The following is a 23,279-nucleotide window of genomic DNA, read 5'->3' on the forward strand; positions in this document are numbered from 1 at the left end:
CATATGGCTTTTGACAAGATACAAAGAGAGACCATTCACTGGCGCTTTTGAAGCCGTTGATCCAACTGCAAGAGTTACACAATCACCCCAAAAAGCTTCTCTGTTGTTTGCCTTCAAGCTTCTCCTTTCTTGTACCTGGAAGATGCTCTTGGGCCTGATTACTTGTACAGATTTGAAGTTTTGCGGCTTTGCTGATTCACTGATCTCTTTTGGCAGAGCCGTGTGGCAAACTCAGTCTGGACAGTGACTCAAGTATTTCTGGCGTATCCGGCAAAAGCCGGCAACTTGAAGTCCAATCCCTCGAGCCTAATGAGAAACATGCATTTTTGTTTTGCTATTCTTTCAAGCTGAGATTACTTTTTGGTTCCTTTATTTGACTCTGTGAAATCAGGGAAAATGGTTAACAACTGTAATCTTTAACTATGCATCGATTTTTCATGCTGGATTCTTGGTCATGTTGATCAATGGTTGGATTTTGCAGAATTGTTGATATTCTGTATTTGTCAACAGGGAGTGACAAAACAGAAATCAGTACTGAAGAAGTCTTATAAACAAGTAAACCATGAGAAAATCAGATGAAACAGGCTGCCAAGGTGAGGGATGAACAAAGAAAGACGTCAATACAACCAGCAGTGCAGGAAATTTGACAGTTATCTTAAAGGAGAACATGGGGAGTTACTCTGATGTGTTGTTCTGTGCTGAGCTGCAGTAGACTTTACTCGAGTCTGTAGCTCTGAATCTACTGTTTGTATTATTGCTTCCTGGTTACTGTGATTTTGAAACAGCATTTCACTGCTTTAGTTTGTTTTTGTTCATCTGTAAGCCAACAATCAACCTCCTGGGAACTGTGCATGATCCAATCCAAAATATCTGATCCAAAGGAAAAAAATGAAATAAAATCATGAGCTGCATCCCAATATTTCATATTCACTCATGTTGTAATGCTGGCTTATGACCACCAGATGGCAGTAGAATTTGAACCTTCATGGCCACCAATGGCGATGGTTAAGATTAATGCTCTGTTCAACGTCTGTTAATGTTTTTTTTTTTTTTATGTGAAGAACACTGCGTTGAACATTGATTTTTCTCAAACAAGTGAAACTGGTTGTTCTGCTGTGACATGATGTTTGTGTAGTGTTGTTTGTTCTTTCTTTTGTGTTTGTGTTTTGTTTTTTTCTGCAGTAAAATATGTATATAACATTCTCTCCGCAGTTCAGATTAAGCGCTGGAGGGGACTCTGGCCAGAAGGGACCAGCTGTTTCAGCACAGGAGGCCCAGATGCAAGCCATCATGCAGCAGGCTAGGGTAACAGCGCACATCTAAACATATAACGAGAGATAGAGACACGTGTCAGTTTGTGTTTAAGACACACTTTATGCAATTGCTCTATAAGAAAGTAAGGTCTTTACATGCCTTCAAATGTGCCTGAATAGAAACTAATGACTCTAATACCCTTATGTTGATCTGTTTAATTTTATTTTCTGTTTTTGTTTAGCTGGCTATGCGCGGCCCAACAGGTCCAATGGGTTTGACTGGCAGAACTGGCCCTCTGGTGTGTATTTTACACCTACCAATTAGCAAACACAACAAAAATCTATTGACTGTACCTTGCACATTGCACACAAACTTGAAATAGATTGGTCCGATTGAGTTCTTAGAGCATTTTTGATTTTCTTTTCCCTCAATTAATTTTTTTTTAGGGTCCACCAGGTGCATCAGGACTGAAGGGAGAATCTGGAGAGGCAGGACCTCAGGTACCAAATGTCAAAGTTTAACCCTTAAGATCTTTTTGTGTTGAGCTGTACCTGCAAAGCTTCTGAGAAAACCGATTATTTTCCTTACTTTTTGTAAGAAAAAGAACAAAAGCAATTAATGCCTGACAATGTTTGTGTTTCAGGGATCACGTGGACCAGTGGGATCAGCTGGACCCCCTGGAAAGCCTGGCAGAAGGGTATATTTTTAAGCAACCCTTCATTAATAACAAGTTAATTTATGATCTTGTTTTCACATTTGTCAATTAAATGTAGCTCAAATTCTACATTTCAACTGTTAATTGATCTTCTAAATGCCACATTATTTATGCACCTAAATGCCTGTTGTTTTAATGCAGGGTCGTTCTGGAGCAGATGGTGCCAGAGGAATGCCAGGACAGACTGGACCTAAGGTATTTTTGCATCTATAATCAATAAACATTGATTTAAGTTAATCACACTTCATTAAACCAGTTTAAAAACAAGGAGTTTGGAGTCTGTATAAGATTAGATTTTTTTGTTGCTTTTTAAAGGGAGACAGAGGATTTGACGGCCTAGCTGGACTTCCTGGTGAAAAAGGACACAGAGTAAGAAGAGATTTTATGGATTTATAAAAGTAATTTCAGCTTTGCTGCAGTGTGACGGACGGTAAAATGTAATAATGTTTGTTTTTATAGGGAGAATCAGGCCCCTCAGGACCTCCTGGTGCTCCTGGCGAAGATGGAGAGAGGGTATCTAAAAAAATATGATTTCACAGCTGATATCATCTGATTTTACTGTGTCAATGAGATGTAGATCTGTTGTGAATATATCTTCTTGCTATGTTCTGAGATTACCTTTCAAGTACTTCATACCACAAACACTTCTGAATTTGACATCCCCTTCCACTCACTCTCTTACCGACCATTTTTACCTCATCATTGACAGTTTATGTCCTCTGATTCCATCCTCACCTTATTTTATCTGTGTTTTTCTAAGTCTCCAGGATCCAAATATCCTCACCTTGTTCTCCATTATAGTTCCCTGTCTGCATCACAGTCTGACCCTGACTCTGTCTCTTTCACAGGGGGATGATGGAGAGATCGGACCCAGGGGACTCCCTGGTGAACCAGTGAGTGATTGCGTGTTTTTTTTTTTCATTCAGTCTTACTTCGAGATATTGTGTGATGGGTAGGTAGGTGCGGGGTGGGGGTTAGTTTAGTGCTCGGGGCCTGCTGTCATCGTGTAATTGTGTCAGTGTTGTAATGATATCATATATAAACTGCAGGCTGCTTTCACATTAATATACGCAGAGATTTTATAACCTTATGCCGCCGTGTTTATCAGTCTTGGCTCGGTCCTCACCGATGTCTGGAGGTGAGAAAAGCTGGCAGTGCACATCAGGGTTGGTAAAGCCTCCCACTCCCACTCAGGAAGGATGTTCTGTACAGAGAGTGTGGGGTGGGGGGGTGGGGGGGGGGGTGGGGGGGGTGCACAGGAAAGGCAAATAACATCAGAAAGCTCTTGACACGTGCTATGATTCGTTCCGGCCACCAGGGTGTGCAGCATTGGTTAGGATCTTAACTGCCAGGACAATCAGTCTGGTTAGGTAACTGTGAGACCTATGAGGCATGGCAGAGAAATTCAGAGAGAGATATAGAATAATGTTTCAGTTTTCCCTCATAAATGCAGTCTGCATAATAATAATAACGATAGCAATGATAATAATTTTATGTTCTATTTTTGAGAGGCATTTTTATAGGCCTTTTAAGTACATAAGGACACTTTAGAAATGTAAAAAAAAATCAAAACACAGTTTTCATACATTTAAAAACGCCAAGTCAAGACAATGTTAAGATTGAAAGTCAATATTACAGTCAAGGCAACAATAAAAATATCTGTGTTCATAAAGAATCAATATTGCAATTATGATGTGGAAGACAATTTCAAAGACAAGGCGGAAGTTAATTGAAAGCTGTGAAGCCTATGGTAGTCAACCAGGCAGGTGGTACAGTGAGATAAATAGAACAGGTGGAGCCCAGAGTAAGTGATGGAGTGATGCTGTGCAGAACATCAGAGAGATATGGAGGCACATAGTTCTGGAGAGACATTAAAGTCATAAGAACAGCCCTGAAATCAGTGCTGCAATTTAAAGGAAATCGTTGGAGGACTAGAGTAATATGCTCAACAGAAGGAGTTGCAGTAATAACCAAAGCAGTTTCTTCTTGTACCATTAAAGTGTGTGCAGAACTTTGTGTGGCAAACCAGAGAGAACAGAATTACAGAGGTCAATTTGAAATATACAGCTGTAGCATTCCCAAAAATAGCAGTACTGTTAACTGTTTTTTAAAGTGCTGTCAAAAATGGCACGTAAGCTCTTAACGTGGTAGGAGCGACAGTTTTAACAATTGTCAACACGTAGAATTTACTGGACTTATCCAGAACAGTTTTAGTTCTTACCAGAAGAAACTCTGTTTTGTCCCTGTGGGTAGAATGATGTAGAAGGATATAGAAGGTTTTCATCAGTGTTAAGTAAAAATATACATCATATTTTCTAAAAATGTAACCAAGACTTAGAAAAAAACTTTACTGCTTAGACTACACTTTGGAAATTTCTTTAAACTTATTTTTAAAAGTATACATGGTAAGGCTCCTGGGTGCTAATTGACCTTTTGGTTCTTCTTAGAGCTACTTGTGAAGCATTTAACCAGAATTTTAAGGTGGGTTCACGTAAAATCTCTCTGGCTCAGTCTTCTGTGTGAAAGGGCTCAACTCTCTTTTTTAATGTTAGGAAAAGCCAAACTAGGGATATACATTGTGAATTGGTTTAAGCTAAAATGTAAAAGGAATGGTATTTGTCCTATGTAAAACGTATCCCTTTAAAATAAACGAATAAATACATATATAACAGATACTAAATAGAACGAGAACTAGGGACATTTTATAAAGTTGGCAGCTTAATTTTACATAAACAGTTCAAGATGCAAATGATCAATCTGAGAGGAACTAATCTAAGATTCTGACCAATGCTTTCTCTGTACTGTGTAATGGCTGAAGCACACAGATGTAGCAAAGTGTAATTATTTAGCTTAAGAGGGCCTGAACCAGATCTCTTTAGGATTAGAAATATTACAGCTGCTTTGAGAGGTAAATAAATTAGAGAAGAAAGAGTAATGAAAGATGACCAAGGACAAGTAGGATTTAACCACCTGAGTCGGAAGCAAGTACAACATTCACGAGGATGTCTGTCAACGGAGAGTTATTTGTAGACATATCATTTTGAAACAAGATTTTATTATTCATTATACCTGCCATAGGTGTAATATCACCCTCAGTCTCATTTCCCTTATTTTTTCTACCAGGGACCTCGTGGTTTGCTGGGACCAAAAGGACCTCAAGGACCTCCTGGACCACCTGTAAGTATCACCTTCCCTTCCTATTATCTTTTCATATCCTCTGCGTCACTGCAGATTCAGTATTTACAGAACAGAATAAATTTTCACCATCTCATGGGCAGCTACAAAGAGAGCAGACAACACCCACAGGGACAGACCAGACTCAATACATCTCAGAGACTGCACAATAAGCAATATTTATGAAATATTTCTACAGTGGAGACAAGGCTAACTATAATATTTATAGATTTAATTTTACATGAACAATAGACTTTTGGCAAATAGTTTTTTTAAAACTGCATGAAAAAGAAATTTTTCTGAATTTGCCCTCAGCAGTTTAAAAGATTAGATGGCGTTAAATGGCTTTTCATTTCAGTGGATTACAGATTTTCTTCTTTTATGCCTGATATTCTCTTTCTCCTTTCTGTGACAGGGAGTTGCTGGAATGGATGGCCACCCTGGACCCAAAGGAAATATAGTAAGTGAAGATTGAACTGATTAAATTGCTAAATCATATTAAAAAAACACTACTATCAAAGAGTGTTAAATGGCATCGGTTTAATCACTCTAGGTGTGTTTAAACCTCAAACCTGGAAAAAAGGACTGATGAGTCCTTTCCGGCTTTTTCACACACATCAATAAACACATATGCACAGTAGCAGCATTAGAAAAAACACCCTTGGCCGGTTGTACAATTCCTGCTCAATTTCTGCCAGCGCCCGGCTGTAATGAGAAAGTAGTTTACCATGGCGGCTTGTTTGCTCTATTGGGAGTCTTACAACAAGGTAAAGATGGAAGATCAACAACTCGCCCAGACTCTTGGACTGAAGCAGCATAATTGATTGCTGGTTATCCTAGAGGGGATGGTGCTTTTTGTTTGTGGTTCAGCAGTTTGCGTCATTAGGAAAGTAAGTCTGAGAATGTGCCCAACATATGCATGTACTCTTGCCCTTCACCTTGAACAGGACTAATATTCTGAAATCTGGCTACGGATTACAGTATATTTGTGCTATAATCGAATAATGCATTTTAATTTAAATATATTTTATACAACATTGGCCTGTTTTCTTTTTGAAAATGACCACATCAGTTTATAATGAGAGCTCTAAAATAAGACTTGTGTTTTTTCCAGGGACCTCAGGGAGAGCCAGGCCCCCCCGGACAGCAAGGCAACCCCGGTGCTCAGGTAGGTGATTTACAGTTTGTCTTACATTGGATTTCTGTGTCATCCATCAGAGAAAAGGTTTTGACATTTTGTTATCCTCTCCACAGGGACTCCCAGGGCCGCAAGGAGCCATTGGACCTCCAGGAGAGAAGGTAGCCTGCTGAATATGTAATTCCTGCTGGAAAAAAAATTAAAAAAAGAACTGCTAACATGATAAAATGGTAATACATGCAGATCTAGAATCTGTGAAATTATTGGAATGAGGCAAAGCCAAGCTGCTATCTTATTCAGGCCCAGATGCTTATCACACAATTATGCAAACTCATCCCCATCCTTAGCACAGAAATACTGCCCCGCGTACAGCTCAAACAAATTCAGATCCTGCTACATTTTAAACCAATTACAGCCATATCACATTCACTGGCTGACGTTGTAGATTATTGAATTGCTAGACTTCAAAAATTAATTACATGGGTGGTGTGTTTCTGCCTTTTTTCTAAAACAAGCTTTAACAGAATGAAATAAAGTCTAAGAACTCAACCTTTTCTTTCAATATATTAGTTTAACAAAGTAATCAGCAGCTCGGGATATTAATCCATATGATCCTGTGACATTAAATATAAGAAGCAAAAAATGACAATTTTGCTTATTTTAACTAATCTGTTAGAAATTATGCTAAAAACTGACCTAATGGGCCTATATGCTCTGTAGTATCTTGTTTTCCTCTTATTAACATTTATTTACCTAGAATTAGCATTGTCAGCCTTGTGGTCAGGTTAAATAAACTGATTATGTACATTTTGTATTAAAATGTAGTCGTCATAGGAAGCCAGTAGCTAGTGGGAAACTCGCTTTTGGTGTAGCAGCACGCATAAATCACGGTTCTGTATGGTATATCTTGAAGTCACAGTTCGGTACTATTTAGTACGATCACATTAAAAGAAACTAATAAACTTTTATTCTTTTTTTTTAACAGTGAGCAAATCACTGAACAGAATAAAGGGCACATTTAGAATATGAATTGTACTAGATTAGCATTCTTAGCTGCTAATGATTGCTCTTGGTAGTATAAAGCTGGTAGAATTTGCTGGCTAAATAGCTAACAAGTAGGTGTTTTGTAACATAGCTGCTTCATCCACCTTGTGTTTGACACTGTGTGTCTGACAGCTGCATATGTGCATGTTTGCTGCAAAAAAGACTTTTTAGGGTTTATTTGGTTTGGTCCGGGTTTAATTGTTAGCAAGCGGCAGTTTGAATGTTAAAGTGACCTGGGTTAGCTCTTTAGCTTGCTTTTCTTCATCTGACATTTCTTTACGTTCAGGAGATGCCATTTCAAGTGAGTGAATAGGTGTAGAATTAGCTATTATTTGTTAAACAAAGCTTTCTCTCAGTGTATCTTTCTTACTCCATTGTCATTGTAGTCAGTTTAGAAACTGTGATGTTACCAAACACGATACTTTAATGATAGTTTAGGGTTCTCAAACTTTTGTTTATCTTTCTATGTCCTCCTCACTGTTTTGTGTTGGTCTCACTTTATGCGCTACCTTTTTCAAAGGTTGCATAGGGGAATGTGGGGTTCTGTCCCCTTAGTTCCACATATAAACATTCTGCATGTGTACAGGTTTAAAATAAAGCGACATCTGTGCATTACATGTGTGCACTGAACCAAAAAGGCACAAATTGAAAGTTTTTGGTTTGAATATTTGCACCACTGCACCCCTTATTGATTTTCATGCCCCACCATGTAATTGTTTTATTTTAGGGATTTATAATGCCCAACTATGTGTTTAACACTTTCATACAGTCATATTTTCTTTGCTGGAAGATCATTAGAAAATTTAAGATGCCAGCATGCCATGGGTTTATATTACCAAAACCTATTTTCTAGCCTCAACTTTAAAAATCTGCATTTGACATTATATTGCTGCAGACCTTAATAAACCAATATCTTTTTGACTAACCATTTGATGTTTCTTAAGGGTCCAACTGGAAAGCCCGGATTGTCAGGGATGCCGGGAGCTGATGGCCCTCCGGTGAGTTTATAGTCAGACGTCCAAAAAAACGGATTCTCCTTACCTGTTGGTATTTTGTTCTAATTAGCACTGTAAGTTCAGGGTATCCGTTCAATCAAGTTTAGCCTTAAAGATCAGGTGAGAGGCTGTGTCATCAGAGGGGAGCTTGTGGTAGAGGTGGCAATGGATGGATGGATGCATGGATGGAACTGTTAAATAAAGTTATGTACTTTCATATCATTTTGCCACATTAATGTTTTAACATATACAGTGCAAAAGACCTTGAGATGATTATTAGTGTGAAACATATGGATTATAGACCATCTTCATTTTGCTCTATAACAGAAGATCAACACGCCCACACACAGTACTTTATATGCAAACACCCTCCTTCGCATCCCAGACAGCAGTGACACCTGCGCTAATGACAGATGTTTCTTGGAAATCACCAGGTGGCTCCTAATGTAGAGGAGAGGGGGGCTCTGAGATTTAAATCATTTTAGGGCACAAAATATATAAATATAAAATATGAATAAAGAAGTGAGTATCTGTTGAAAGATGTGAGACAAAGAAAAGCTCATATAATCCAATAAAAACCCATCAGTGGGTTTTCAAAGCTCCCTTCTCTCAAGAGGATCCAATCAATTTTCTTTCAGATGTCTTTTTCCTGGACATCCATGTGTGTGTTCTGTGTGACATTGTTGCAATATCATTATTGTGTATTAGTTCGCATGCATGTAGTGTATGTGTATTGTGAAGTCTCAAAGCAGCTTTGGTTTCAGCTTTTAGAGCCCAGTAATAGCTGTGAGTGCATCTGCAACACTGTGCATTAAGGATGGAAAACAAATTCCCAAATGAGACTGAACTCTTGAAAGGCTCACTTTTCCACTTTCCAAGTTAGATTTGTCCTCCAGCAGTTTTACAGCCTAACCACTCAGTTATTAGGATGTTCTAGGTGGTAAATATACTAAAATGCTATGCAATAATATTCTTCTCAATAATTTATAGGGTCACCCAGGAAAAGAGGGTCCCAATGGGGAGAAAGGACACTTGGTGAGTATTGCTCATGCTAGCTCGACTTGTTAGCACTAGCAACAGCACCTCTCCAAGTTATACGCCGTTTCCACACATTGCCAATTTGTCCTTACCTACTTCCATCTGTGCCTGAAAACATACAATTTTTTACATAGTCATTTCTTATCAGTCTATTTCTCTCGGTAGTTAAGTATTTTTGTTGAATTATGAAGAGAAATTATCATATGTGTATATACATTCTTAAAATTTTATATTACACCTATTTATTTTGGTTGTAAAACATACAATATATTTTAAAACGTATTGGTTCACAACACCATATCAATGAATTCAGGTGTTATAATAATTTCCATGGCTGCTGGTGTTTAATTAAGAACCAAAGCTAAAATGTCGACATATTTTGCTATTATGGCTGTAAAATGGCCAGGGAATGCCCCGAGTCTAAGAACTTTGACCCTTCTCGCCAGGGGTACTTGAACTTGACTTTCCAACACCTGGTTAATGACTATTGCATATTGTCAGCTCTTTAAAAGAAGAAAAATGCCAAATCGAATTTTGTTTTTTAAGGCTTTAATGAGAATACATTTTCTGATTGTTAATTAAGTTTTGATTTGACATTTGAAATGTGAGCCTACACATGTTCTGAACAATGGCAACTCATTATTTGCATCTAGGACTCTGGGTGTGCAAAAAACAGTGCAAAACATAACAATATACATAGGCGTAAATTAGGCCAAATAACATTACAAAGGTATATAAAATGTGTTATGAACATTCTCAAATCATATATTAATATTGCACATGAACGTTTGATTTGAAACTTGAAATATTAACCTTTACATGTGTGCAAAAAACAGTGCAAAAGATAACTATATACACACACTGAGTGCATTTTTTACATTTTTAACATTCATAAGTGAAAATAAAAACAATAATATAACAATACTTTATTTATAACAACAGAACTTTGTACTATCGCTACTATCTACACAGCTGGTAGTTCAATAAGGAACTGCTTAAAGCAGACCCTGTCTGGTTGCAGACACTGTGGTGCATTACAAAGTTTGCACATCCAGCTGGTGCACCTTTTGCAAAGTTTGCAAATACGCTGTTCCTTGGTCGAACGCTGGGAAGCTGGATTTCCACTGCTTGTGGGGTCAGGTTAGTGGTGGGTGACTGGTGGGATGGGACGAGAGCGTCTCCTTTGCATCTCCCTCTCCCTTGTGGTGAGATGTAGTCACCATGGCTGGGACCACTGCAGGATGGCTGCTCATCAGAAGAGAGAACACTGATGGAAGAAAATGGTCAAGTCCCACACTCAAAGTCATTTGCAGTGTAGCTTGAATTTCTCCAAACTGAAAAAGTTTTTTTCAATTACAAGTGCTTCATTTTTCCTCATTTTACACATAATGAGAAATAAATAATTATATACAACGCACAATGTCAGTACCTGTCACTGGAGGACTCTTCATCTAAGTGCTGAAAGTAAAATGGATAACAAATGAAAATCTTTCATTTTTACAGTAGCAGCAATCATTGTAATATGTACAAATAATAGATGTGTCTCACATCATGTTACATAAACACTCTCTGGCAAATAATTATAATGATAAAATTGAGCTAAACACAAAATTTGTTCTAAGTCTTACAAACAATTTATGCTAAAAACAACATACCTCAGTTCAGAAGAGGAATCCTCCACATCTCTCTCCTCCTCTATGAACCGTAGCGGCCGTTTTATAGTCTTTGCCGGTCTTCCATACATTATATATGTGTCTTATAAAATGTAGACACAGCCAGAAACACACAGAAAACCTACTATATAACGTTATCTAATGCTGGCTGACTTCATACTTCTTTCTCTCTCCTTTTCTCCCTCTCTCGTCTTTTTTCAAAGCTACGGTTTTCGCGGTAGTGTTCACATTACCGTAATATACACCCAAGATTATATATTGACAGGAAGCAGTGATTCTCAGCTCTTTGTCAGCGTTGTAATTTTTCAGATTGAGTGAACATTCACGGAGTTACGGTAATACTACTCCGGTGTTACGTCGATTCGCGTTTCCCCATCAGTTTCCACACCGCAAAAAAGGCGCGTGCTTGTTCAGCGCTCGTAACCAGCGCGCCGTGCTTGCGCCGCAGAAGATCTACGGACACCGTGAAAGCTCAAACGTGATAGATAGATAGATAGATAGATAGATAGATAGATAGATAGATAGATAGATAGATAGATAGATAGATAGATAGATAGATAGATAGATAGATAGATAGATAGATAGATAGCGAAACATATTTATATACACACACACACACATACATACAGACATTTATATATATATATATATATATACAGCCTACAGTTATCGATACTGTTCTGGTCCTATAATGGTCCTATAATGGTAATATAAACCCTGTCAGATGTGAGTTTCCCCGTGTATAATACAGGAGGAACGGTATCTGACGGGGTGTGGAGACCCATCGGATTGGGAAACAGTATCTGATGGGGAAACGCAAATCGACATAACACCGGCCACGCTAGCAACATAGCGCCGGCGCTATGGGGGTACTTAAAGGGTTAAAGTTTGGTGTGCAGAAACCTGACTGGCCTACACAGAGTCCTGACCTCAACCTTCTTGAACACCTTTGGGATGATTTAGAGCAGTGGCTGTAATTCTGGATTTCTCATCTAACTATGAACACACTCCTAAACCTTGTGGAAGATTTTCACAGAATAGTCATCGTTGCTAGCAGCGGCGGATCCATCAACAAATTGGACACTATAGATTAGGAATAGGATGTCATCAATGTTCATGTATGTGTAAAAGTAGACAGAGAAGTAACTTTGGTTATATAGTGTATTTGGGCCAACTGGCTTTTGAGAAATATAAGATTTTATGACCCATAAACCTAAAAAACGAGATAATATTAACTAGAAATATATAACCACATGTCCTTACAATAAACGATGTGGGGATTACAGAAAATTACTTTCATGCTTTCTCCAAGTAGGTATAAAACATCCTCAAGCCATGTTCAAATTGACACATAGATGGTATGAAATGTCTCCTGACAGATGACATATTTTTGTATGCCACAAAGAAAGCAGAACTACAAAAAGTGAAGGCTGAAATGACCAGCGACTGTTAGGGCTTAGGTATGGTGCATTCACTAACAAGAAAAAGTTCAGATTTTTGAGTTTCATATTGGGCAATCATTGATTAGGCCAGTCAAGCTATAAATTGACCATTACTATTCATTCATAGATTTCTCAGTGCACTATTACTACTTGTTTGAGTGTTTCCGTTCACAGTTCTTATCAAACATTTGTCTCTTTAGGGCCCTGCCGGACCTCAAGGCCCCATTGGTTATCCTGGGCCCCGAGGTGTAAAGGTAAGTCCTTCATTATTAATACTGAGTACATTTTATGGAGTAGTACATTAGAATTGTAAACCACAGTACAGATCCGTTCATTTTATCTTTGTCATAAAAATACAGACAGTAGTGCCGGTATATGGGCCTTAGAGTATCTTTTTAGGTCTTTTACAACTTCTTGCTCCTCTCCTAAGAAGTTACAAAGGTTAATCCAAGAGGCGGCAATCTTCTTAATGTCTGTTGCCCTTCTCTTGTTTTGTGTCAGCTACTGACAGGACCACGGCAAAAGTAATCCCATTAAATAGTTGTTGGTAATAGAGTGTGACTGATCCAATCTTTACAGCTTTCACTGAGACAGGGGATTGCTCAACTGGTTTGGCATGTGTTCAAGATTTCCTCTGTTAGATGGCTGAAATCTGAGTGGATGGTCAAGGATTTGTTGAACTATAAAATGTCTATCCTGTGTAAGAGAAAATAAAAAAATAAAAACAGTAAAACAGCTACTTTAGAGGCTTTTGCCAGAATATTTTAGAAAAACTGTCATCACATTGTGGGTGAATATTTTCATCTGTCAGAGTAAATGCTCTGTTGTTTTTTCCTGTTGTCCCATTTACTTCCCGATTGTTGTGTAACTTCTTTCTGATCTTGCATTGCAGGGAGCTGATGGTGTCCGTGGCCTCAAGGGAACCAAGGGTGAAAAGGTAAGTGAACGCAGACAGGCGGAAGACTGAAGCTAAATTAGTTATTCAAGTGAAATTTAACATTAAGAGAGATGATAGTGATTTTGATTAAACTCATGATTGGGGGTTGATGGCCTTTGCTTGCAAATGATAATCTCAGAACACATAATTTTGCTGCTACAAAGATCAGAAAAAAGGGGCTATCAAGAGTTTCTATGGCAACAGGGGCTTTTGTCATGTTGGTGCTCTATCAGACTTGACATCCGCTTGTTTATGTACGGGTGTAATTTTGTGGGGGGGGGATATCTTTGACTCCTGAAAATGTTTCTTTATTATTAAAGTCTTCTCTGTTGCACCTCTAACATTGTGTTTTTATGTTTCTCATGTTAGGGGGAGGACGGCTTCACTGGCTTTAAGGGAGATATGGGCATAAAGGGTGACAGGGTAAGTTTCAGGTTTGACTCAATGCAACAGACTGCACTGGCTTCACACTTTGTCACATTACAAACATAAACTTTAATGTGTTTTATTTGCATTTTACACACGTGGACAAAATTGTTGGTACCCCTCAGTTAATGAAAGAAAAACCCACAATGGTCACAGAAATAACTTGAATCTGACCAAGGTAATAATGAATAAAAATTTTATGAAAATGAACAAATGAAAATCAGACATTGCTTTTCAAACATGCTTAAACAGAAATATTTTAAAAAATAAATTCATGAAACAGGCCTGGACAAAATTGATGGTACCTTTAACCTAATCTTTTGTTGCACAACCTTTTGAGGCAATCACTGCAATCAAACGATTCCTATAACTGTCAGTGACACTTCTGCACCTCTCAGCAGGTATTTTGACCCACTCCTCATGAGCAAACTGCTCCAGTTGTCTCAGGTTTGAAGGGTGCCTTTTCCAGACGGCATGTTTCAGCTCTTTCCAAAGATGCTCAATAGGATTTAGGTCAGAGCTCACAGAAGGCCACTTCAGAATAGTCCAATGTTTTCCTCTTAGCCATTCTTGGGTGTTTTTAGCTGTGTGTTTTGGGTCATTATCCTGTTGCAAGACCCATGACCTGCGACTGAGACCAAGCTTTCTGACACTGGGCAGCACATTTCTCTCTAGAATCCCTTGATAGTCTTGAGATTTCATTATACCCTGCACAGATTCAAGACACCCTGTGCCAGATACAGCAAAGCAGCCCCAGAACATAACGGAGTCTCCTCCATGTTTCACAGTAGGGACGGTGTTCTTTTCTTCATATGCTTCATTTTTCTGTCTGTGAAACATAGAGCTGACGTGCCTTCCCAAAAAGTTTAATATTTGTCTCATCTGTCCATAGGACATTCTAGTTTGGCAAATTCCAGTCTGGCTTCTTTATGATCTGTTTTCAACAATGGTGTTCTCCTTGGTCCACTTTGCCTTAAACAACGTCGGATGGTGCGATCTGACACTGATGTTCCTTGAGCTTGAAGTTCATCTTTAATCTCTTTAGAAGTTTTTCTGGGCTCTTTTGTTACCGTTCGTATTATCCGTCTCTTTGTTTTGTCATCAATTTTCCTCCTGCGGCCACGTCCAGGGAGGTTGGCTACAGTCCCATGGATCTTAAATTTCGGAATAATATGTGCAACTTTAGTCACAGGAACATGAAGCTGCTTGGAGATGATCTTATAACCTTTACCTTTAACATGCTTGTCTATAATTTTCTTTCTAATCTCCTGAGACAACTCTTCCCTTCACTTCCTCTGGTCCATGTTGAGTGTGGTACACACCATGTCAACAAACAGCACAGTGACGACCTGTAGCCCTATATATAGGCCCACTGACTGATTACAAGAATATAGACACCTGTGATGCTAATTAATGGACACACCTTGATTTAACATGTCCCTTTGGTCACATTATTTTCAGGGGTACCTTCATTTTTGTCCAGGCCTGTTTCATGAGTTCTTTTTTTAAAATAATTCTGTTGAAGCATGTTTGAAAAACAATGTCTGACTTTCATTTGTTCATTTTCATAGAATTTTTATTCATTATTACCCTTGTCAGATTCAAGTTAATTATGTGACCATTGTGGGTTTTTATTTCATTAACTGAGGGTTACCAACAATTTTCTTCACATTTGTATGTGATAGGATTAAACTATGCAAATCTATGGCATAATTCTGAAATGGAAGGAAAAGCATAGATGCTTTTCAAAATGTAGTCAGCTCCCTTTACTCTGATATCCCTAAATAAAATAATCTGAGAAGTAGTCAGGAGGCACATGGTAACTTTGGAGGAGCTCCAGAGATCTGGATCTCAGGTGTGAGAATCTGTTGACAAGACGATGTCACATACTATTTTTAGCTCAGTTGAAAGGCAGTGTTTTACTCAAAGATGTACAGTTTTTATAACAACTCCTTAGGATGCCATAATTGTTGTTATTTGGGGACTACTCAGACGTGAAGACATAGAAAAGAACAAAAAAGAAAGAGTTAAGTGTATTTTCATTAGGAAACAGACGCTGTTACGTGTGCAGTTTCTGAAAGATTAATTATCCAAATAGGAAAACAGCAGATCTCCCAACACTGTATTTCATGAACAAACGCTGATGTTCTTGTTTTTGCTTGTAATTCGACCCATCGTTTTACTTAATAGCTGTATGTTTGGTGCCATCCTTTGAATAGGAGTTATAGTGGAACTGACAGTATGCACATTAAGAGCAAAACTCTGACCGGAGAGTCTGAGGCAAACCTAGTGGGCAGGTACAGATGACATAAATTTAGGTCGCACAGACTTTGTAGTCTAGAGCAGACTTAGAAATAATAATTTGGCCTCAGTCTTCCACTCAACAAGCATGGCCTTTAAGGAGGACTAGCAAGAAGAATGCCATTGTTGAAAGAAAGTCCAGTTTGCAGTTTGTCACTACGTAGGGGCAACAGCGCACACAGGGAAGACGGTGCTCAGTTCAGACTAGGTAAAAAATAAACCTTTTGGCCTACATGTAAAATGCTATGTGTGGCAGAAAATAAGACTGAACATCACTCTCAACCTAGATTCCCACCATGGAAAGTGGTGCATGCAACATCATGTTTAGGGTATCAGACTTAATGGGAAAGTTTTATAAATATAAATACGAAAGATTCCTGGACCAAAAAGAACATTTTTGAGGCTGCAATAAACAAAGTTTAACACAAATTCTTGTGTTAAAATGGACCAGTCAAAGTCAAGACCAAAATAAAATTTGAATCTGTGATAAGACATGAAAAAAGTTTGCTGACACTTTCTGTCTAAACTGACTGAGCTTGAGCTGTTTTGCATAGAAGAATGGGCACAAATGTCTGTCTCTAAAAGAATAAAGCTGGAAGAGACATACCACACTACCCAATGGGTATGAAAACTTTTGCCAGGCAATATAAATCACAGAGTAAATGTAACTTTTTAAATAGTTTTAAGCTTCCCTTTGTTCATGGTAATCTATATTGACCCCTTGTGCTGCATTAGCCCTTCTGACTGCTATGGAATTGGGAGTAATGAGAAAAGATGAGGTCGTGTTCATGTTGACAGCTGTGATTGTGCAGCAGTTTTCAAATGCTTCTCTGCCTCTTGCAAGTCATTCCTAAACCCAACCCCCCACCCCCCCACCCCCTGCAGGCAGGAGAGAAGAACTTTGACTCCCTCACTCCAGAGCAGCTCCTTTCTCTGAAGTCCATTAGGGATTTACCCTGTCAAGTTGTAGGAAAATATGACGTCCACAGTGAGAAACATAACTCACAGCAGCCTGTACTTGAAACATTAAATCCCCTATCCCTGAACTGGGCTGTCTCTTGCTGAAAAAGGTGGAGAAATCAATGGCACTTTAAACACCACTTCAAGCCCATAAGAGACACAGGCCTTCCGCTATGTTTTCCTCTGGAGATGACATTGATTCAGATGAAAGCAAAGATTTGAGGAGGCCCCTCCGCTCAGGAGATGCCCTCATGGGCTAGGCTGCAAATGACTCAGTTAGAAGCATGCCTGTGAAAGGGGTGTGCGCGTGTGTTTGCATGTGTGTGAGAGTGCTCAATTTAAAGTGTTTTCTTTGATGAGTCTGGGAGCGTAAGTCAAGTACAGTTTGCTTGATGCCGTTTTATGTGTACTAGAGGGTGGATGTGTGTGTGTGCTCTTGCTTGCTTTGCAACTATGCACGGACCTTTAACTAGATAACTTTTACACAACAATGGGCCTGCACAGCAGCACCAGGCTGTCGGAGCAGGTTTGTACTCTGTCATTTGTCATAAAAGTATTTGTCCTTTTAAAATGGGAAGATACTTACAGAGAGAGAAGCAGTAATAGGATTGCTGACCACTTTTCAACAAGAACAGTATCTAACGGGATCCTTTAAGCAACTTTTCACTGCCCCAAAAGAGTAATGGACATTCTTGCTATCACATCTAGAATAACAATAATATACCATAGACATCAATGAAAGCTCAGAATTAATGTTTGATATGTAGTATGTATTATATTTATGTTTCAGCTTGCCAGCTCCATTTCAAAAATTTACTATTGATGTAGTTGAACGTTTGTGCTACCTCTGCCTTAAGTTCTATACATGAAAGAGATGTTCATGCTTTGTGGTCCCTGTGCTGTCCAGGGAGAACTTGGACCAGCAGGACCTAGAGGAGAAGACGGTCCGGAGGGGCCAAAGGGTCGCTCAGGGCTCCCTGGAGATCCTGGTCCACTTGGCTCCACTGGTGAGAAGGTGAGACATTTTTGCAATTTATATTCCTATACTGTGAGCTATACTTTTTCCTCTGACATATAAAAGAGAGTGGTTATTTTTCATCCTGAATCATGTTTGCTCTAAGATTAAGGCAGAGTAAGTTTTAAAAGGAAAATAGTTTTTTCCTATTACTCTGATCTGAACAGGGATCAGTTTGCTTCAGCTGGTGCTTTTAACCAGTCGAGAGCATTAAAGGATTTAGATACTGCATCAGTTAAACAGAGTAGGCGGGTGTGTAACTTTCACACAGCCAATGGCAGTTTTGCATTATTAAATCTTTTTTTACACAACTGAGTAGTTGATTCATTGTGTTCTGATGCTGGCTGAAGGAAGTTTCTTAATTATCTCAATAAATGCTTAGGAATGCCTTGAACACATGTATTGCATTGTAATGCTGTTGACACTGATTTACATAGATTATACTATGTTTAAAGCTACTTCTTTGTGGGTATTTTGTGTTAGAATCTCTTTTGACCGAATATTCGAATTGTGCCCAAATTGCAGTTTCCATATTGGTCAGCATTAAATAAGACTAAAGCCATTTCCTTGTATAATTAGAATGCTTCAGCTGTAAACACAATGCTGGTTTTGATAAATTGAGCTGTAGAGCTTGTGCATGTTTGTTTTTTTGTGGGCATCAACGTCAAAAAGAGAGGAAGGTTGATTCAGTTTGGTTTCTGTTCTGAGATGAAGACTAAAGATAAGGAGAAATCATAATCAGCGGAAGATGTTTTGCCCTGAATCCAGTGCCAAAAAAGCTAGGTATTTATTGAGATGTAACATAATGAGTAGTTGTTATAGTAACCCACTGTGCAATGCGGCCATTTTGTGAAGGTTTTCCAGTCAGTTCCTTTGTACCACTGGTTTTTATTGCCCTTCACCCGTGGCAGTCACAGAGAAGCTCAACAGCAATATAACTCAGCAAATGAAAACGGCTTCAGTAGTAAATCTGTGTTGTAGTCTTTATGCTACATTTTATACACGAATGATGGAAATAAATGTTGCAAAATGTTGTGATTACATCAATCAGATGAAATCTCAGTTATTTTCCAACTGTAACACTAGAAATAGTCAAACCATATTGTAGCTGTGACCTTTTTTAAATATTACATTTAACATGACAAAACTAATATAAACTATTTTGTTATAAAGTATGTTTATTGTGTGTCTTTAGATTCAGAAATACAATGCAATATTTGATGTTTCCAAATGTTACTTTTGCTTTAAATGATCTGATTCATTTAAAATTAGGATATATATATATATATATATATATATATATATATATATATATATATATATATATTAGGTCAATATCAAGACCCACTGCAAGGGAGCATTGAGGCTTGAAAACGCAATAGCTTTGATGTACTGTACAATAATATATTATATTTCTCTGAAGAGTAACACTGATTACCCAGAAATTCAGCCACAACGCAGAAGTAAACATTAGGAGGAAATAGGTTTATTGAACAAACATCAGGATTACACATACTTCACAGTGGTTCAGTTATATGTGTACGGCCAAAGCTCGAAGAAAAAGTTGTTCATAAACTTTGCTTGATCATTCTAGTTTTCATTGACTACTGTTTCTGCTGCTCTCAAATGAGCTCACCCCCACCCAGACTTCTGAGCACAGCTAGCAGACCAGCTCAGATGTCACAGACAGACATGATGCTGCAGCGGCCAACACAGTCTCTTTTCACTCTGAACATCATTAAGAAGGATGAAAATAACTGCTGTGATAAAACATTTCAACTGGTTTGATCCAGAAATGAATAAGCATCTGCTGCAACACAAACTGATGATGCTTATGGCAGCATAAGCATCATCAGTTGGTTGCACTTCATAACGTTAAAAGTAGTACTCCAGCAAGTAATGGAGTTTAAACGAAAATTCAACATGGAAGACTCACCATCACCTCCAGCTTCGTCTAATTACTCCTCCATGCGGCTCTGCTCCACCAATCAGCGTCAAGTCTGCATTTCTCCCCAGCCAATCATCCTTCAAGGCTCCGCTTTAAAAGATCTTCATCCATGGAACCCTGCGTTCTGCAGCTGAACTTTGACCCTCCTCCACCCCATCTCCACCCTTTAGCTTCCAGACTCCTTCCAATCTCCTCAGGCCTCCACTCCACCACCAGGATCAGATCCCAGGGGGGGAAGACATCTCTAAATCTAACCCTAAGATGTTCATTCAAGCGCATGTCATTCTCAGGATTCACGTCTTCCACTGGGGTCCGAGCGCCAAAGAAATAAACATTCACTAATAAACTTTTCTAATCTTCTCTTTGTGAGTCTTTCCAGGTTAAATTGTATGTTAAGTCAGAGACTCTAGTACCGATCATTAAAAAAAAACTTCAACCATTAATCCTACGAGGGTTGTGAGTTTGCCCCTTTCACTGTTAAAATATGTTGATTTATTATCTTTGTTTATGTTACATGTAAAGTTTCATTGTCAATTGGCTGAGTTTGTCTTTCAGGCGAATCTCAGGCATTTCCTGTATAAAGAAATATTTCTTTCCCACAGGGTAAACTTGGAGTTCCTGGATTGCCAGGCTACCCAGGAAGACAAGGACCAAAGGCAAGTGCTCCACGTGCTGCTAACCAAAACCATTACACTGTGATACTACCCAAAATTAATCCTTCTGGCAAATTTAGGTTTAAGGTAATAATAGTTTCTTCTAACTGGAATGGGTAGTGCTCAAGATTAGGGTGATGTCAAAGAGACCTTTTAACGGAGCTCACTAGTAAAGATGAACCATCAAAACACCAATAGAAACATCCAGAAAGCTGTTCAGCAAATAAAAGTAGGATTTGGTAGCTGTAATACAAAAAAAAAAAATGTTTTTATTGATTAATGAAAAGGGTATAGAACACTTTTTATTTTTATTTGTTTTTTAATAAAAAAGTTTTAAAAACTAATAAGCCTTTTTATTGTGCATTTCCATGTCTTAAAAAACAATGATAAAATGGGCAATGTATGCTTTCTAGGCTGCTTTATTTAAGCCTTAGTTGGTTTAGCCTTTATACTCTTTGTGGCAAAGTCACAGTCTGAAAAGTGGATGTGCTTGAAGCTTCCTGATCAAAGAGATGAGGATTTGAATATGCTATTTCTGTCAGCTCTCAGCTGCTTATGCGATAACAATAAAAAACTGCTGTCCCACTAGGTATAATGGGCCGGGGGTATTCCAGGGAGTGAAATAAATAAAGAAGTGTTTATCTTTTCTCTCTCAGGTTACTAATTGCTCTCTTTCTCCTTCTGCCACACAGGGATCTCAGGGCTTCCAAGGCTTCCCTGGCGCCAACGGAGAGAAGGGCTCTCGGGTATGTCACATTTAGCATTTCCTATTTGCATTAGCCCTACAAAGTGTTGGACACGAACCCAGATCGAGATTGATCAACCCAGTGGAGGCGGCATGGCACTGAAACAGATTTGACCAAGCAGAGAAAGAAAGCACCTCTTACACAACTCATTTCAAACCAGCAAAAACATTGTTTATCACTCGGTGGCGCTTTGAGCAATGTTTCATTCGCTCTGTGTGTAAGAGACGGGCCATTAGCTCGCCTGAAAGAGTAATAGTTTGTCACTGCGACTGGAGCAGCGCACATAAAGCTTCTCATCTTTACAGGACACTCGGGAAGTTTATGAGATTGAACTCCCACGCAAAAAGAAATAATAATGCCTTTAAAAAAGATTCAGTGGTCTTACTTGAAGGTTTAATACCACTCAAAAGATGCACTTGTTTTCTCATTAAAGTTAAATGAACCTATTTTAATTTGGGCGGTGCGACATAACTTAAATTGTTAAATCCATAAAGTTACTTTCTTTAGCACTAATAGCACAATTGTTAGTGATTATAAGTATTAATGATGATATAAAAGCAGATAAGCCCTGATTAGATGTAAAAGCTGATCTCAGAGCACTTTAATGGCTTAATTCTGTTCAGCTCTGTCTGCAGATATTACCCTCTTCTGGCCTTTAGATTAATTCATGTTGAGCATGCAGCCCGACCCCCCCCCCCCCCCCCCCCCCTTAATGATGTGAGTTGCCATTCCTTTGATCACTGCGTGTTCTTCACATCCACAGGGAACAGGAGGAAAACCAGGCCCACGCGGACAGAGAGGACCAACGGTTAGTCTTACTCAGCACACTTCAGCTTATCTACAGATGGCAAACTTGGCACCTCAGTAAAAGTAGGGGGGCTCTCGACGTGGCTATTCTTCAGGGATAGCCAAGTTGAAACATTAATTAATCTTAGCGTTTTCAGGTCATCAGTGTCTCTCATGTAGCCCTCTCTGTGATTCTAATCACGTCTTTGTTTCCATCAGGGGCCGAGAGGAGAGAGAGGGGCGAGAGGACCGACGGGGAAAGCTGGACCAAAAGTCTGTAAAATATTTCACTCTGATCTAATGGTCTTTCTGTGTGTCTGCTATTTCACGGCTGACCCCCTTTGCTTTGTTTCTTAAGGGTAACTCAGGAAATGACGGCCCACCGGGACCTCCTGGTGAGAGGGTATGTAATATAATTCTCTTATCAAAATTCAGGTTGTTTGAAAGGACTGTGCAGTTCTTTGAGAGATCAATGATTTCTGAATAGCGACTTTTTTTTTTTTCCAGGGTTTGCCAGGGCCTCAGGGACCAACAGGTTTTCCAGGACCAAAGGGCCCTCCTGTGAGTCAGATGATCCTTAGAAAGCCAACTTGCTTTTTTTTGTTACTTGCTGTAGTTTTACTTAAGATTTGTGAAATTCTGTGAATTTCTCAGGGACCCGCAGGGAAAGACGGACTGCCTGGACATCCTGGACAGAGAGGAGAGACTGTAAGTAAATCAGTTTGATTGATAAGCTGTTTTGTAGTCAACAGACTATATCTGATGACAGAATATGTTTTGGTTTCTTCTGTCATATCCAGGGATTCCAAGGCAAGACAGGCCCTCCTGGTCCTCCAGGTGTGGTTGGACCTCAGGTAAAGTCCTTTTTTTTTCTTAGACTGCGAATTATGTTGTTTTTTATTTACCCCCCAAAAAACTGAATCTGTGCTAATATGTACTAGCTGCTATCACTTGTTTAGAAGTTCCTCTTATATAAGTGTACTATCTGAAGTGTATTTGCATAAAAGCAGAAGAGAAACCTGAAAGGAACAGCT

At 38.9% G+C, this 23,279-nt stretch overlaps 1 protein-coding gene and 1 long non-coding RNA gene across 3 annotated transcripts in view; one reads left to right on the plus strand and one right to left on the minus strand.

Moving 5' to 3' along the window:
- col5a1 (procollagen, type V, alpha 1) overlaps positions 1 to 23,279 on the plus strand; it is a 102,664-nt gene that overhangs the window by 56,812 nt on the left and 22,573 nt on the right. For both annotated transcript variants that reach the window (XM_047372697.1, XM_047372696.1), the window contains exons 13-38: positions 1,213 to 1,305; positions 1,496 to 1,552; positions 1,701 to 1,754; positions 1,898 to 1,951; positions 2,111 to 2,164; positions 2,285 to 2,338; positions 2,429 to 2,482; positions 2,818 to 2,862; positions 5,093 to 5,146; positions 5,559 to 5,603; positions 6,258 to 6,311; positions 6,398 to 6,442; positions 8,270 to 8,323; positions 9,311 to 9,355; positions 12,674 to 12,727; positions 13,366 to 13,410; positions 13,780 to 13,833; positions 18,005 to 18,112; positions 20,663 to 20,716; positions 21,406 to 21,459; positions 22,223 to 22,267; positions 22,465 to 22,518; positions 22,604 to 22,648; positions 22,753 to 22,806; positions 22,900 to 22,953; positions 23,046 to 23,099. In XM_047372697.1, the coding sequence (XP_047228653.1) occupies positions 1,213 to 1,305; positions 1,496 to 1,552; positions 1,701 to 1,754; positions 1,898 to 1,951; positions 2,111 to 2,164; positions 2,285 to 2,338; positions 2,429 to 2,482; positions 2,818 to 2,862; positions 5,093 to 5,146; positions 5,559 to 5,603; positions 6,258 to 6,311; positions 6,398 to 6,442; positions 8,270 to 8,323; positions 9,311 to 9,355; positions 12,674 to 12,727; positions 13,366 to 13,410; positions 13,780 to 13,833; positions 18,005 to 18,112; positions 20,663 to 20,716; positions 21,406 to 21,459; positions 22,223 to 22,267; positions 22,465 to 22,518; positions 22,604 to 22,648; positions 22,753 to 22,806; positions 22,900 to 22,953; positions 23,046 to 23,099 (1,437 nt within the window). The remainder of the gene's footprint in view (positions 1 to 1,212; positions 1,306 to 1,495; positions 1,553 to 1,700; positions 1,755 to 1,897; positions 1,952 to 2,110; positions 2,165 to 2,284; positions 2,339 to 2,428; positions 2,483 to 2,817; positions 2,863 to 5,092; positions 5,147 to 5,558; positions 5,604 to 6,257; positions 6,312 to 6,397; positions 6,443 to 8,269; positions 8,324 to 9,310; positions 9,356 to 12,673; positions 12,728 to 13,365; positions 13,411 to 13,779; positions 13,834 to 18,004; positions 18,113 to 20,662; positions 20,717 to 21,405; positions 21,460 to 22,222; positions 22,268 to 22,464; positions 22,519 to 22,603; positions 22,649 to 22,752; positions 22,807 to 22,899; positions 22,954 to 23,045; positions 23,100 to 23,279) is intronic.
- On the minus strand, positions 9,912 to 11,411 carry LOC124872555. Its single transcript, XR_007039321.1, has 3 exons — positions 11,014 to 11,411; positions 10,788 to 10,816; positions 9,912 to 10,625 (listed from the first exon to the last, which is right to left on the minus strand). It is a non-coding gene; the product is annotated as an uncharacterized LOC124872555 (long non-coding RNA).

This window comes from Girardinichthys multiradiatus, chromosome 8 (genome assembly GCF_021462225.1).
Source record: "Girardinichthys multiradiatus isolate DD_20200921_A chromosome 8, DD_fGirMul_XY1, whole genome shotgun sequence".
In the NCBI taxonomy this organism is placed as follows: Eukaryota; Metazoa; Chordata; class Actinopteri; order Cyprinodontiformes; family Goodeidae; genus Girardinichthys; species Girardinichthys multiradiatus.